General features: G+C 37.3%; 1 protein-coding gene across 16 annotated transcripts in view; it reads right to left on the bottom strand.

The window, feature by feature from the left end:
• CASK (calcium/calmodulin dependent serine protein kinase) overlaps nt 1–16196 on the bottom strand; it is a 413691-nt gene that overhangs the window by 64935 nt on the left and 332560 nt on the right. For all 16 annotated transcript variants that reach the window (XM_037001503.2, XM_037001501.2, XM_037001498.2 and 13 more), the window contains one exon: nt 2107–2184. In XM_037001503.2, coding sequence (XP_036857398.1) covers nt 2107–2184 — 78 coding nt within the window. The remainder of the gene's footprint in view (nt 1–2106; nt 2185–16196) is intronic.

The raw sequence follows: 16196 nt of genomic DNA on the forward strand, positions 1-16196 counted from the left end.
GTGGAAAAAATTCATTATATTATTCAAAGGTTACTAATATACAAAAGAACTATATTGATGATAATAAAAAATAAACAGATTGCTATTATAGTCTCTGTCTACATCACCCAACTTAACCCAATTATTGAAAAATACAAAACAAAGTGACAAATCCATAATATATATTTATTACAAGTTTAAGTAACTTAATTAATGTAACGGGAAAATATCTCCGCAAATCTTTTTCCAAACTCACCATCAAAATGAATCTGTAATAAAAGTTAATGACAGCTTTCTCTTATATTAACAAAACTGTCAATTCTTTTCAGAAAGATTAAAACAACATAAAATCAAATAGAAACAATTTAAAGACAAGAAACACTTAAGTAACTTTGCTTGTAGCCTTGCAGAATCAATGTTATTCTCCACACTCATCTCACATCGAGAAAAGCACACCTCTGCCAATGGTTCCTGGGATTAGTTGCCAGGGAATCCAAGAGAATTAAAAAAAGAAACCAAACTTTTCTCTTTCCACTCAAATTTTCTTCACTAATTCGTTGTTAACATTTTCTCTATACAGGTAAAAGTGGTTGTTTTCAAATGAAATTGGTCTTCCAAAGTTATCCCTTACTACCAGGAATGAGTTTGCCCATTTAAAATTTGATTATGTGACATGAGCCCAGGGAGAGCCTGTGTACTTTTTCAGAATAAACATACCTCTGTAGAGTGGTTATAGACATTTCACTCAATTCCAAACATTGAGCCAATCAAGGAAAGCTTCAGGAGGACTGGAGGTCAGGGGCACACAAGTCATCCACCCAGCAGGAACCTCCCGCCTCACCTTGGAGAATCTTAATGCTGGGGCAGGAAGGGAGGTAGGAGGTCACAGCCTAAAGCTTAGATTTCAGCAGCATACCTTTGGGCTACTCAACACCACCCCCAACCTCAGGAACGAGCAAACAAACAAAAACTACAGGTGCTTTTTATTTTTTTTAAATCTAAACGAATCCTTCACAAGTTCTGGTTATGCTGTTAATTCATACTGTTGAATGATGAGAAGCCACTTCTACTTGGTGTATTTTATACTTTGAATTTCTCTGCCTGTGAAATGAATGGATGAAACCATATACTTTCTCTGGTCCCCTGCCTCTCGCAGTCTATGATTTTAAATACCAAGTCAGAGACAACCTGTCCAGTGTCCTTGGTCTTGTATTGCAGTGAATATACCATACTTTCTAGTACAGGTTTTACGTTTAAACTCTGGTTGGGAAGGGATTATATCTTTCATTCTCTTTCACTTAGTAATCTCATTTTGTAAGAAAGACTCTTTTTAAAAAGGCTTGATAACACCAAAAAGTAAAAGACAAAACTAGATGTCTAACAATGGAGCAATTGCTAATTCGCTATATCATTTAGTAATAGCAAAGAAAAATTATGCCATTGTTAAGAATTTATATTTATGAAGACGAAGCAGAAATAGAAAAACGCTTATTATAAAACATCACGTAAAAAAAAGGATACATTTTGATTGTAACTATATAAAATCTATCTGCAAATAGATGGCAATTGGAAAAGCATACGCAAAAATGAAAATTATTGTGTTAGGATGCTGGGATTATAGATGAATTTTGGTTTCCAAACTTTCTGCAATGTCATGTTTCTATGATAAAAACTTAGAGAAAGTTTGTGATAGATACAGCCATGCATACTAGCCAACAATTCACAAAAATGACCTCTCTGAGCTCAGTGTATTTAATCGCTATAGATATTTGATTAGCATTTAAACATTACTCCCTTGAAAAGCAACTCAAATTTTCACAGCATGTCTATTTCCACCAAGTGCAGTAAAATAACCTTTTTTTAAATAAATAAGAGAAGTAAAATTGGTATGTTAATGTTTTCAAGTTTACATATCAGAATCAAAACTAGAAATCTAGGCAATGTTGCTGCTTAGATTTTTTTTCTTTCCTGTATATGAAATGTTCAGTGATAAACTTAGAAATACAAAATCTGACTGAATAGTCCAACTGCGACTCCAAGGGAACTTCCTCTTACCGGGCTGCAGAAATGTTTTCAATAAAGAAAGCGAATGTAACACCCAGGTACATTACAAAATATATCACTTACCTCTTTGGCTCTCTGTACTGCATCACTGGGAGGATTCCTGATTTGTGGTGAAGACTTTGTGTTAATTTTGTCATACAGCTGAAAACAAAGAAGAAAATCCAATCAACACTCATAATTCTCTGTTACCATCCAGAGCTTCATAGTTATTATCTCACAAGTATTTCACAGCAGTTTCCTCCTAAAGGCAGGGTCATTCTTTCAGGGGCATCTTCTTGCTAATAATCTTTTACTTATTCAGTGAAACTTGTAGGAATATGAGTCTTACGCATATGTTTTTAAAAAATCATCTTTAAATAGATGGTTCAAAATTCTGTCAATGTGGCAATTTCCTTCTAATTTAAAATTCAGCACTATTCCAGTAATCATGGTATTTTTTTCCTCTACTAGAAGCAACACTCAGTAACACGAATACAGAGTCAAATGGAAGAATGCTTTCTGGCCAAGACACGGCTAAAGGAATTTTCACAGAAATCTAAATCTTGGGAAAGGGCAAACCCAATTCCTTCTAGGAAGGAATGTTCTCACAAAAGGTTAACGCTTGTTTTACTAGGGCTGTTCATTAACAGTATCAATGCTGGCATCCTTCAGCAGGAAATCATGGATATACACTTTTCCCTTTTGAATTTTAAATTCACAGAATGTAAGAAGACATTAAAAAAAATCTAAATATATTTTAAAAACTCCACCAATCTAAATGATTCAAAATTTAACTTTCTGAAGAAAATTAATTTAATTCTTCAGAGAAAAATGCCTGTACTGCAGAAACACAATTAAAATATTAATTTCTACCTCAGATGTCTGTCTCATTCAACAGTCTGCTTTGAAAGTGGAAAGTTAAAAATGATCTTGGCTCGTCTGCTGTTTCTATTTCCTAACTTCTCTAAAATAGGTGGGGGTTTTTTTTTTGGTTGGTTTTGTACTTTTCTTCCTCCCCTACCACGCATAAGATTGCTAGTAGAACAAAATGCTGAGTGTAAACATCCTTCAGATTACAGTTAGATTTGTTTATATTGATGCAAGGAAAAGTTTTATGGTTTGTAAATATGTGGGCCACACCATACCCAAAAATGCCTGATAAATAAGTTTTAAAAATGCTTAATGAGAGCAATGTGAAAATGGAACAGTGACCATTTTTAAAAGATGGCATTAAGGAAGCACCACTAAATCAGACATTAAAATAAATACTAGAAGTAGGCTAGTAAAGTGTTCCTTTATTTAAAATATTACATTGACATTTAGGTAACTAGTGATCTGTGGCTGGTGCACAAAAGTTTGCCCAAGTGCCTAGTGAGTACATGTGGGCGGTCTCCATCCTCCGAATGGTTTCTATTTCTAAAAATTGTAAATTTTGAAATTTGGAATTAGGGAATATATTTTCCCAAAGAAATAATGTTATACATAGTGTCAGGTTCCCAGACTAGCCTATAGAGATGAAGGAAATACTGTACATATGCAATAAAAAAACTGAAGAACCCCTCCTGCCCCCAAGTAAGGAACCATAAGTTAAAACAACACATTTTAAATACAGAACACTTAGAAAAATAGACAGTCACCACCTGACATATCATAATATTAATAAACAAAATTTAAAAACCTATGTGAATAAGGAGATTTTTAAAACTCTTGAATGCTACTGTTTGAAAAAAAAAAGGAAATTCAGTTGAAAGCTTTACAAGTTGATGACATTATCACTTTATAATGTCTAATTTCATGACAAAAAGTTTTTGCCTTTTCCTCAACCAAGGACTACTACTAACACTACTTTCAAATTTTACCTATGATTAGGGTTAGTTTCTATTTACATGTTTAATAAGTGCACATTGGTTTTTATTCACAAAGCCACAAAAATTCCACAGCTCCCAGAATTGCTCTCGCTCTACCATCAGAGACTTTTTATTTTTGGGTTGGTTTTGCTATGCCAAGTACGGTTCCCTAGGCCTTCTGTCAGTGTGGTTTCTTGAGGATTTGTAGCAGAATCAGCAGGCTTGGTTAGGAAACACAGAGATTCCTGGGCCGCACTCCAGACGTACTGAATTAGCATTTGAAATGGGGCTCCAGAAATCTGTGCTTTAATAAACTCCTGAGATATTTGTAAATCCTATGCCAAGTGCTAACTCTTGAGAGTAGCTGCAGTTATGCTGTTAACAATAGTGATAAGTGCTTTTACTGAGCATTTACTAGATGCCAGTTACTAGTCAAAGTTCTTAATATATATTTCCTTATTTGACCTCAAACAACCTTATCAGGTTGGTACCCCTATTATTCCTACTTTACAGATGAGGAAACTGAGGCACAGCATAGAAAAGTGAGAACCATTTTTCTAGCCTTACACGGCATGCAGATACCTGGAGTTTCAATATTTTCAAGACTCTGCTCCAATAAAAGTGTTCAGACCAAATTTTCCTCTGCTCCTTTGGTCTGGCCTGATCTGATTCATCACGCATTCACCCAAAGTTAGTGGAACTAGCGGTGGGGATGAGGGAGAGCTTAAAAGTTTAATATCATGGCAGATACAGCAGGAAGGACTCAAAAGAAGGGGCCTTCTGCTTGAGGTGGGGGCACTGGGCTCTGCCTGTCCAGTTCCTTGGAGAGGCCAGGACTGGAGCAGTCAAGGTAGGCACTGGATGGAGTGGATGGTGTTCATGTGGCTAAGAATACATGGTGAATCTTAATGTCTACTTATTAACCAAAAGGGCAACTAAGACCCAAGGAAGGAAGAGGTGCAGCAGAGGCTCACTTTGTTACCATCAGTGGGAAGAAGTGATCCCTTGTTGATCCATCTACCCATTCACCCAAAACTTGCTGAGGTTCTACTATGTACTAGGCAGTGGGGTTCTATTTACTGTGGTTACAAAGTTCTTGTCCTCAAACAACTCACCAATTCCAAAGATGTGTATAATCAAAGTCCCAGAAACATATGAAGGTCCCCTTTGAGGACCTGAGAGTAGTTTGATAGTAATAGTGAGCAGCCTCAAGTTGGGGACTATATGGATGTGTATACATTTTCATTTTCCCCTCTCAATTTCTGTGACTGTATTTTTGCCTTTGGAACTCAAAATATTTTAGGGATACCCTGAACAAACAGAAACCATTTGAGAAATGTGGCAAAGCAGGTAAGTTAAAAGTCATCAATGGATAAAAGTTTGAATGCAATGTATTAAAGTGTTTTAAAATAGAAGAAATAATGCAGCTTTTCAACTCCTCATTCTCATGAATCATCTTCATATTGAATGCTGCCTATGACATGAAATTCAGGACTCAAAGTGCAAATCCAAGTGAAGTTCTGTCAAGGTCTGGGGGTGCGAGGTGGTTGGGCTTGAGAACAAAGGCAGGCTGCAGCTTCTCTTTATCACCCTTTACCCGCTCCCTGATTCCATCAGGTATAAAGAATATCTAGATTGATACGATCTGGGACTTGGCCTGTGGTCTTGGACTTTCAGCGTAAGCCCAGAGCTAAGGCCAGAAGGAAGTTAAGGGGCACCAAGTCGGCCAGAGCATCCCTGGACATTCCCTTCCTGTGGGGGAGGAAAGGAGAGGGAGTTGCTCTCTTCCTTATGCGAAGTGAAGGATGGCGGACGCTCCAAAAAACCCACGCAACAGAAACTGGATGTGCCAGCAAGGCGGGCTCACTGGCTCATTCTCTGGAGGGATGTTTGCTAAGTTGCAGCAACTTACAAGACCCAATGTGGTGTACCAGGAAGAAGCCCTGTGTCAGAGAGAGTCCTAGGGGCCGCCTGAAATGTGGTGTTTGGGTCACAGGTGAGAAGGCACCGATATCTGCCTCGTTCCTGGCTGGAGGAGACATGGGCAGCCCGTAGGGGCAGGGTGAGGCCAGCGGTAGGGCAGCTCATACCCGTAGTGTATGTTGGGGCAAGAATGTGTGTTTCTCATGAGTCAGGAAGCTGCCTCAGAATGCAGTCTGGCTGGAGCCATCTTGATGGAAACTTGCCTAGGCGTGTTGCCTGCACGGAGCAAGGGGACCTGGAAATAAGTAGCTGTGGGGTAACACCTGGGGGCAGGAGCCGAGAGGGTGCTGCGGAGGCAAGCGGCAGACTACACTGCTGATGCAGAAGCAACCTAGGATAGAGCCAACACGGGGATGCCTGTCGCAGCAAAGGCACCCACAGCCAATGACACTGGCTGCCTGAGGGACAGGATTATAGAGCAGCCTGCATAAGTGCTTCTTGCTCTTTTCCATGACCAGACTTGAGTTCTTTGATACTCAGTACTTTAGCAAACTCCTGAGATATTTGTAAATCCTTTTATGCCCAGTGCTAACTTCTGAGAGTAGCCATAGTAATGTCGATAATAACAATAGTGATGATTGCTTTTACTGAGCATTTACTAGAAGCTAGTTACTAGTCAAAATTCTTAAAAGATATTCCTTCATTTGGCCTCAAACAACCCTATCAGGTTGGTACTCCTTTATTCCTACTTTACAGATGAGGAAACTGAGGCACAGTGTACAAAAGTGAGAACCGTCAGTAACAGCACCTAGTATTGGGCTGAGTACACAGTAGATGTTTAATACATGTTTCTTCAAAAAATAAATGAGTATTTGAGCTGGTGAACAGGAAGTATAAATAGATGTTTTAAAAAATTCAGAGTGACATAAAAATAAAGAGTGGGAATACTTGTTTCTTTAGGAACCAGGTATCATTTATCGTTAGCGCTGCTCACATAGTTAAAAACTTTCTCTCATAATTAATATATTTTGACTATGTTTAATTCTTTTTGTATGTGTGTTTCAAATAGGACTTACTTCCTAAAATTTTCAAGATAGAAGAGAATCAATATAATTCAACCGCTCCATTTTAAGGAGGAGAAAGCTGAGGTCCAGTGAAGTGATGTGCTCAGGATTTTGCAGCCAGAGCAGCAGGGTCTAGACTGTGGCTTCCTGACGCATTGCCTTCCCTTTCATACCACATTTCCTGGGCTTGTATTAGAATTCAGTAATACATGATGTCTCATGCCAGAGAAATATTTGGGGGAAAGAACTGTAGAAAATGCCATACTCAAAAAAAATACATTATGATTTCAAAGATTAGCCAAATAACTATAAGCCTTGCCCTGTTATAAAGAATGCTAGGATCTGAATCCTTTCCTGGCCAGATGGTAAATATTTTAGGCTTTGTGGGCCATAGGGACTCAGTCACAACCACTCAATCCTGCTGTGTATGTGAAGGCAGCCATTAACAGTCGATAAATGAATGGGCTGTGTTCCAAAAAGACTTTATTTACAAAAACAGGTGGCGGGCTAGATTTGGCCTGAGAGCCATAGTTTGCCAGCCCTTGCTCTAGAGGCTTAAACTCAAGGTGGATTGAAAGGACAAAATATATTTTCTTTTGCTACTTGCATATGTGAAATTTGAAAATATCAAAGCTGAGGTATAGAGGGTGAGGCAGAGGGAGGGAAGAATGTTCATAAATTAACCTTAGAGAGGAAAAAAAAGAATGAACCTATTACTGTTTGTTTTCTCTAACGAAATTAGTTACTTAAGTTCAGCCCTTCTTATAAAAAACACGCACACACAAGGCAAAACGAGGAAATGTGAACAGCTGCAAGGGGAACAGACTGTTTCAGACTGTCTCACTCATAGACAGGCCTGCTCTCTGCCAGTCTCTGGCGCTGGGAAGGCTATGACCACACACAGCCACACAGACACGCTTCGTCTTCCTGTCGTAAGGAGTAGAAGCACAGTTCCATTAGGAGGCCACATTCTGTATTTGAGGTGGGTTGTTTTAAACAAAGCAGAATAAAATTGCTGGTAATATTAAATTCAACTCTCCTGAGATGACACTTCTAAACATAAAGATGATGATATCAGTTAACATGTCACTTTTTATTTACATTCAAAACACTAAATCAAGTTTCATTTTTTACCATACTGCATTATATCTCACTCTCTTCTGATTTCTAGTCCTTAAATAGAAGCCTTTATTTTGCTCAGTTTATATGCAGCATTTAGCAAGATCAACATTTAAAGAAGAATGGTTGGCAGAGAACCTATAAAATTACTGTCCTTGGGTTTTGTGTTCCACTAACTTTTTGGCACAGAGAAAATCAAATCTGAGGACTAGAATGTACGATAGTGGAGATAAGAGTAACTTGTGCAACGAGACTGTAGACATGGGTTAAATGATGAACCGCTTTGTAGAGTTGCAGGGAACACTGAAATTCATTAGGAAATGCCATCTTACCATTTACTTCAAAGATACTGAAAAAGCAGCTCCCTGCTGGATAAGAATTAAAGTTTTCAAGGTTTAAAAATTTAGCTGTAAAGTAGGTAATGAAATATGTCTATGATCCTAGTAAAACAGATAGTGACAGTGTTTAGAAGTTTACACTGCAAAACAGTAATGGGAACTAAAGTTGCTCTAGAAACACAGACTATTTTATTAAGAACTTTCTTTACTGTTGTATTTGTATGTGATGTGTACTGTTTCTGTGACTTGTCCGTGAAGCTTGGTGATTAGGAACAAAGTTCTGGTGTCACACCTTTTCAGTGAACCCAGCAGATCAGCCATCGCTATCCAACAGCATTTAAAAAAATACATTTGAAATCCAAAAAAAGTTATGAAATGGTAATTTAACACTAAAATACAAGGAACTGATATTTAACTACTGCACCAGAGCTGATTTTATGAAGTTAGATATCAGAGAAAATCTTCTGAGATCTAAAAATCTATTTCTCCTGCTCAAGTTTATGTATAGACTTACTATCTTTAGGATAAAAATATGAAAGTGCCCTTGCGAAGATCTCTGGCATCAATAAACATGACATAGTCCAAACTAGAAGAAGAGCTGTTTATTTAACAGTAGTCTAGAGATTGTGTGATGGGAAATGGAAGTGTGAAAGAAACCCACTACAAAATTTAAATGAGCATTTTCAAAAATTTAAGGAGCTTCAATTTAACTTTGAGAACTTACATAGCCTGTCCATCTTACACATCTAAGAATGATTATGCATCATTGGGATATTATGACTTATAACAACAAATTAACATTACCTAGGACATTTTTCTTTTCTGGGGTTAAAAAATGAGTATTCTGTCAGCACTAAAAATTGTTTCTCCAAAAACACTTATATTCTATAAAATTTCTAAAAATCAATCTAGTTTTTAAAAAGTAGTTGAAGACACACAGCATTCAGAGATAAGTCATGCAGAGGACTCTCCAGCTGCATGGAGATAAAATACTCCATCCATCTGAAGAGTATACTTTCATTTTATTTGCACATTGTCCTTCACGGTTTGTACTCTGTGCTTCCCCTCTAACAGTTCAGAAAACATGTAAATAGCTAAATTTTATAAATCTTAAGTGAAATAGTTTCTCACCTAAAAAATCTGTCAAATCCGCAAACCTAGTGACCACAATAAAGTAGTAAGAGCCCCACCCTGGGATTTAGATTTTTCCTGGAAAACGGTTCAGGGCTGCTACCAATACTATGGCCCAGTTTATACTGGGTAACTAGAGTTAGAAATGGATAACTGATATACTGTATGTTATATTTAGTGGCCAATAAGAATGTTCCTTGAAGCCCTTAAGTTAGATGTTCCAGGAAAGCTTTAGCCTAACACTACAGCTGTGAAATGATAGCTTAAATCAAGTTTTAGAAAATCATGATGGGGTACATATCTTTACTGAAGTTTCAAGATGGGGCCCAGCTGGCTTAGTAATATGCTACTCTAAATTAGTTATGAAAGTTTTCTTCTGACAACAAACAGGAAAATGAAAAATCAGTGCATTTGGGCCACTTCAAGAATTCCTGGAAGGGCTGCAAAATACTTTGGATCTTGATGGTGAAATCACCCTTAAGGAGGCCCTTGTTTGGTTTAGGATTTATTGGTCTGTGTACAGAGCTGCTTTTGTTTCGATCATATTAGAACGTAGCACTTAGAGGGATTTATTTTTGAATCCAAGAATTAAGACTTGCTTGACCCCCTTCTTTAATCTAAAAAGACTGTCCCTTTGGTGGCCTAACAATATAGCCCACTGTGGCTTATTTCTGTTCTGTTGGCAGTGCTTTCTTGAGAATGTTGGACACTGGCCTCAGATCAACCAACTTGATTCTTTTCTAGGCTGTTTTCAATTGGCAAATAACTCTAAAATGAAGCTGTGTAAGAAACAAACCCTAATACCTATTCTTGAGCAAGCAAAAGAAAGCATGAGGAAAAAATCTGGTACTGGAGGTCCTAGCCACAGCAATTAGACAAAACAAAGAAATACAAGGAATCCAGATTGGTAAAGAAGAAGTTAAACTGTCACTATTTGCAGATGACATGATATTGTACATAAAAAACCCTAAAGACTCCACTCCAAAACTACTAGAACTAGTATCGGAATTCAGCAAAGTTGCAGGATACAAATTAACATACAGAAATCTGTGGCTTTCCTACACACTAACAATGAACTACTAGAAAGAGAAATCAGGAAAGCAATTCCATTCACAATAGCATCACAAAGACTAAAATACCTAGGAATAAACCTAACCAAGGAAGTGAAAGACCTATACCATGAAAACTATAAGACACTCTTAAGAGAAATCAAAGAGGTCACTAACAAATGGAAACTCATCCCATGCTCCTGGCTAGGAAGAATTAATATTGTCAAAATGGCCATCCTGCCCAAAGCAATATACAGATTCGATGCAATCCCTATCATATTACCAACAGCATTCTTCAATGAACTGGAACAAATAGTTTTAAAATTCATATGGAAACACCAAAGACACCGAATAGCTAAAGCAATCCTGAGAAGGAAGATTAAAGTGTGTGTGGGGGATCTCACTCCCCAACTTCAAGCTCTACTACAAAGCCACGTAATCAAGACAGTTTGGTACTGGCACAAGAACAGAGCCACAGGCCAATGGAACAGAATAGAGACTCCAAACATTAACCCAAACATATGTGGTCAATTAATATTCGATAAAGGAGCCATGGACATACAATGGGGAAATGACAGTCTCTTCAACAGATGATGCTGGCAAAACTGGACAGCTACATGTAAGAGAATGAAACTGGATCACTGTCTAACTCCATACCCAAAAGTAAATTTGAAATGGATGAAAGACTTGAATGTAAGTCATAAAACCATGAAACTCTTAGAAAAAAACATAGGCAAAAATCTCTTAGACATAAACATGAGTGACCTCTTCTTGAACATATCTCCCCGGGCAAGGGAAACAAAAGCAAAAATGAGCAAGTGGGACTATATCAAGCTGAAAAGCTTCTGTACAGCAAAGGACACCATCAGTAGAACAAAAAGGTATCCTACAGTATGGGAGAATATATTCATAAATGACAGATCCGATAAAGGGTTGACATCCAAAATATATAAAGAGCTCATGCACCTCAACAAACAAAAAGCAAATAATCCAATTAAAAATTGAGCAGAGGAGCTGAGTAGACAGTTCTCTAAAGAAGAAATTCAGATGGCCAACAGACACGTGAAAAGATGCTCCACATCGCTTGTCATCAGAGAAATGCAAATTAAAACCACAATGAGATATCACCTCACACCAGTAAGGATGGCTACCATCCAAAAGACAAATAACAACAAATGTTGGCGAGGTTGTGGAGAAAGGGGAACCCTCCTACACTGCTGGTGGGAATGTAAATTAGTTCAACCATTGTGGAAAGCAGTATGGAGGTTCCTCAAAATGCTCAAAATAGAAATACCATTTGACCCAGGAATTCCACTTGTAGGAATTTACCGTAAGAATACAGCAGCCCAGTTTGAAAAAGACAGATGCACCCCTATGTTTATTGCGGCACTATTTACAATAGCCAAGAAATGGAAGCAACCTAAGTGTCCATCAGTAGATGAATGGATAAAGAAGATGTGGTCCATATACACAATGGAATATTATTCATCCATAAGAAGAAAACAAATCCTACCATTTGCAACAACATGGATGGAGCTAGAGGGTATTATGCTCAGTGAAATAAGCCAGGCAGAGAAAGACAAGTACCAAATGATTTCACTCATATGTGGAGTATAAAAACAAAGGAAAACTGAAGGAACAAAACAGCAGCAGAATCACAGAACCCAAGAATGGACTAACAGTTACTGAAGGGAACAGGACTGGGGAGGATGGGTGAGAAGGGAGGAATAAGGGCAGGGAAAAAGAAAAGGGGCATTACGAGTAGCATGTATAGTGTTGTGGGGGGGTATGGGGAGGGCTGTACAACACAGATATGGGGAGGGCTGTACAACACAGAGGAGACAGGTGGTGATTATAGAGCATCTTGCTACGCTGATGGACAGTGACTGTAGTGGGGTGTGTGTGAGGGACTTGGTGAGGGGGGGAGCCTGGTAAATACAGTGTTCTTCATGTAATTGTACATTAATGATAGCAAAAAAAAACCCCACTAAGAACATTTGAAAAAAGTGTTAAAACCTCATTTCCTACTATGTTCTTCTGAAGCATCTACAATAATAGTTAAATCATTTATACTAAATGAATATCCTATTATTAATTTGCTGCTTTAAAAGAAAATGTTTACATTAGGTATGCCATATAACATTTTATTTAATTACTGCTTTAACACAGTAATTTCTGATTCATAAGATGACTTTCACATTGCATGTGTAAACACTGAGCATTTGTACAAGCAGCTGTATCAAAAATGAATTTCTGTTGTGGAATGTTAAAAGAGAACAAAACAGTCTGACAGAGGTGGTTTTATGAGATAATGTTTGAAGGGCCACCAAGAGAAGAAAGCAGCTATGTTCTTGGATTGTGACCGCTGTAAGCCAAACTCATCGAATATTCTTCAACTGGGCATATCACATTCCTTTCTACGGGGGAAACCCCTCCTTTCCCAGAGACTAGCATGAAGAAGAATTAGTGCTTGTTGTACTTTTAAAGCTTTTTGAACATTCCTTTGACTTCTGGTGAAGCTGACTAGGGTACCATAAAAAGAGAATGACAGTCAGTGGGAAACACTGGTACTGGGAACAAGAAATCTGATTCATTATTCCTTGGTATTGTAAATCCCAATCCCTATTTTTTTTATTGAAGTATCACTGATATATAATCTTACGTTGGTTTCAAATATACAGTACAGTGGTTCAACAGTTATCCATATTATTAAATCCTCACTCCCACTAGTGCAGTTACTGTCAACATAGGAAGATGTTACAGAATCATTGGCTATATTCTCCATGCTGTACTACCATCTCCGTGACCAGCTTATATTATGCCCAATCCCTATCTTAAGAAGTACTAATTTATTTGAACCAGTAAGGGAACTGGAGGGACTCCTGTGGTTAATAATACTTGCTGTGAAAATCACACCTTCCTTTCACAAGGATGAATAACATAGAAGCTAGCTTGGGGCCCAAATAGAGCAACTGTCTGGGGATGGAACTAAGGCTGAATTCCCTACCACCAGACAGCTTTACTTCGAGAATTTGGTTTTCCTATTATGTAACTGTCTACCATAAAAAACTGATATGGATGAATGGATAAACAAAACATGGTATAGCCATAAAATGGAATCTTATTTGACCTTAAAAATGAATGAAATTCTGACACATGTTACAACATGGGTGAACCTTGAGGACATTATGCTAAGTGAAATACGCAGGTCACAAAAGAACAGGTACTGTATGATTCCATTTACATGAGATTCTCTAGAGTAGTCAGACTCATAGAGACAGAGAGTGGTGACTGCCAAGGGCTGGGGAGGGGAAAATGGGGAATTAATGTTTAATAGATATGGAGTTTCTGTTTGGGAAGATGAAAAAGTTCTGGAAATGGATGGTGGCAGCGGGTGCACAACAATGCGAAATGCACTTAGTGTTACCACAGCGTACACTTAGAAATGGTTAAAATGGTAAATTTCATGTCATTCATATTTTATTACAGCAACAAGACAAAAAATGATATCATGTTAAATAAAATCTGCCAAAAAGCTGTGAACTTTGGGAGATGACAGATATGTATTTGAATGAAGAAGAAATGAACTAAAAGAATAAACTAACATAAACTAAGAGTAAAGTTCTTGCTCTGAGAAGGTGCCTCCCCTTACTGAAAAAATACATGAACTATGCAATTCATAGTTTTTAAACAGAAAAGAAAATGTGGACTTCTTTCAAAAGGCACAACTACATATTGGTTAAGAAAACAGTTCTTGGGAGAGAAAAGCAAATCTAGCATTTTTAAGTCAGTAAATGGTAAATTCTTTGCCATAAAGCTGAATAGTGAGATGAGGAAATGAGTGTAACGACCCTGGGAAAGTCACTGGGATGAGCCGCCTTCAGTGGACTCTGAGCCTGCAGAGCGCAGGCAGTTTGGCTTTGCTGTGTTAGTGTTAGGACTCAGGGACAAGTCCAGGCAACACAGGAAACTGCTGTCCTAGTGGAGCAGTGGGTTACAAATGACATTATGGAATCCACAGTGCACTATATAACCCATAGCATGTGGAATAAACTTTAATAGTGCTTTACCTTCAATTAATACAGAAAGGGTAAAATAAGTTTTTTAAAATAAAAAAGAAATATATTACTCATCTTTTATTTTACTTTTAAAATCTTTACTGAGGTATGATTTGTAAACTGTGTAATCTGCCCATTGCAAGTGTATAGTTTGATCATTTTTAGTAAATTTGTACAGTTGTGCAACCATCTCAATCCAGTATTAGAACACTTCTTTCATGTCTGAAAGTTCCCATGCTGTATTTAAGAACACTCTTTGCCTAACCCAAGGTAATGAAGATTTGCTCTTCTTTTTTCTTTTAAAAGTTTTATAGTTTTAAGCTAAAATGGATCTGTGATTCTTCTTGTAGAAATTTTTGTCTATGGTGTGAAGTAAGGGTCTAAGTTCATTTCTTTGCATATGGACATCCAATTGCTGTAGCACCATGTTTTAAAAAAACCGCGATCTTTCCCCATTGAATTGCCTTGGCACCTTTGTTGAAAATCAACTGACTGTGAATATGAGATTTTACTTCTGAACTCTATTTGTGTTCTGTTGGCCTCTATGTCTGGTCTTACACAAATACCATACTCTTTTCATCACTGTCCTCATTTCATTTGAAATAATTTATCCAACTTTGTTCTTCCCTTTTCGAAATTGTTTTGGCATTTCCATATAAATTTTAGCATCAGCTTCTCAACTTCTACAAAAAAATTCTGCTTGGATATTGATATGGATTGCACTGAGTCTAAAGATCAATATGGGGAAAACTGCCATTTTAACAATACTGAGTCCTCTAACCCAACACTATGGCATCTCTCTCCATTTATTTCGATCTTCTTTGCTTTCTTTCAGCAACATTTGTAGTTTGCAGTGTACAACTCCTATACTTTCATTCGATTCACTATGTATTTTTTTATGGTATTGTGAATATTTAATTTTATTTTCACATTATCAGTTGCTTGTATATGGGAGCACAATTAACTTTTGTATAGTGTATTTTGTATCCTGTAATCTTGCTAAACTTGCCTATTAGTTCCAGTAGATTTTTTGTAGATTCCTTAGGATTTTCTACATACAAGAATATATCTCTGTGAGAAGACAGTGTTTTACCTCTTCCTTTCCAATATGCATGCCTTGAATCTCTTTTTCTTGCCTTACTTCACTGGCCAGAATCTCCGTACAATGTTGAATAGAAATGGTAAGAGTGAACAATCCTATCTTTGTTTCTGGTTGTATTTGTCTTCTATTGCTGTTTAACAAACGACCATATACTTCGTAGCTTTTTTTTTTTGCTTATTTTATTGATATCTACATTAAGAATGAAGAGAAACTACAACTGACACTTAACAATGCAGGGGGCTAGGGGCGCCACTCCCTCACCCATGCAGTCAAAAATCCATGTGTAAGTTTTGACACCCCCAAAACTTAATTACTAATAGCCTACTGTTGACTGGGTGCCTTATTCATAACATAGTATATTAACACATATTTTATATAAAATTACACACTGTATTTTTATAATAAAGCTAGAGAAGAGAAAATGTTTTTTCAGATTGTTGCAAACCTCCAAAAGACTTTCCAATATATAATTATTCAAAAAAATCCACATATAAGTGGACCTGCACTGTTCAAACCCATGTTATTCAAAGGGCAACTGTACTT

Source organism: Manis javanica, chromosome X, assembly GCF_040802235.1.
Source record: "Manis javanica isolate MJ-LG chromosome X, MJ_LKY, whole genome shotgun sequence".
NCBI classification, from domain to species: Eukaryota; Metazoa; Chordata; class Mammalia; order Pholidota; family Manidae; genus Manis; species Manis javanica.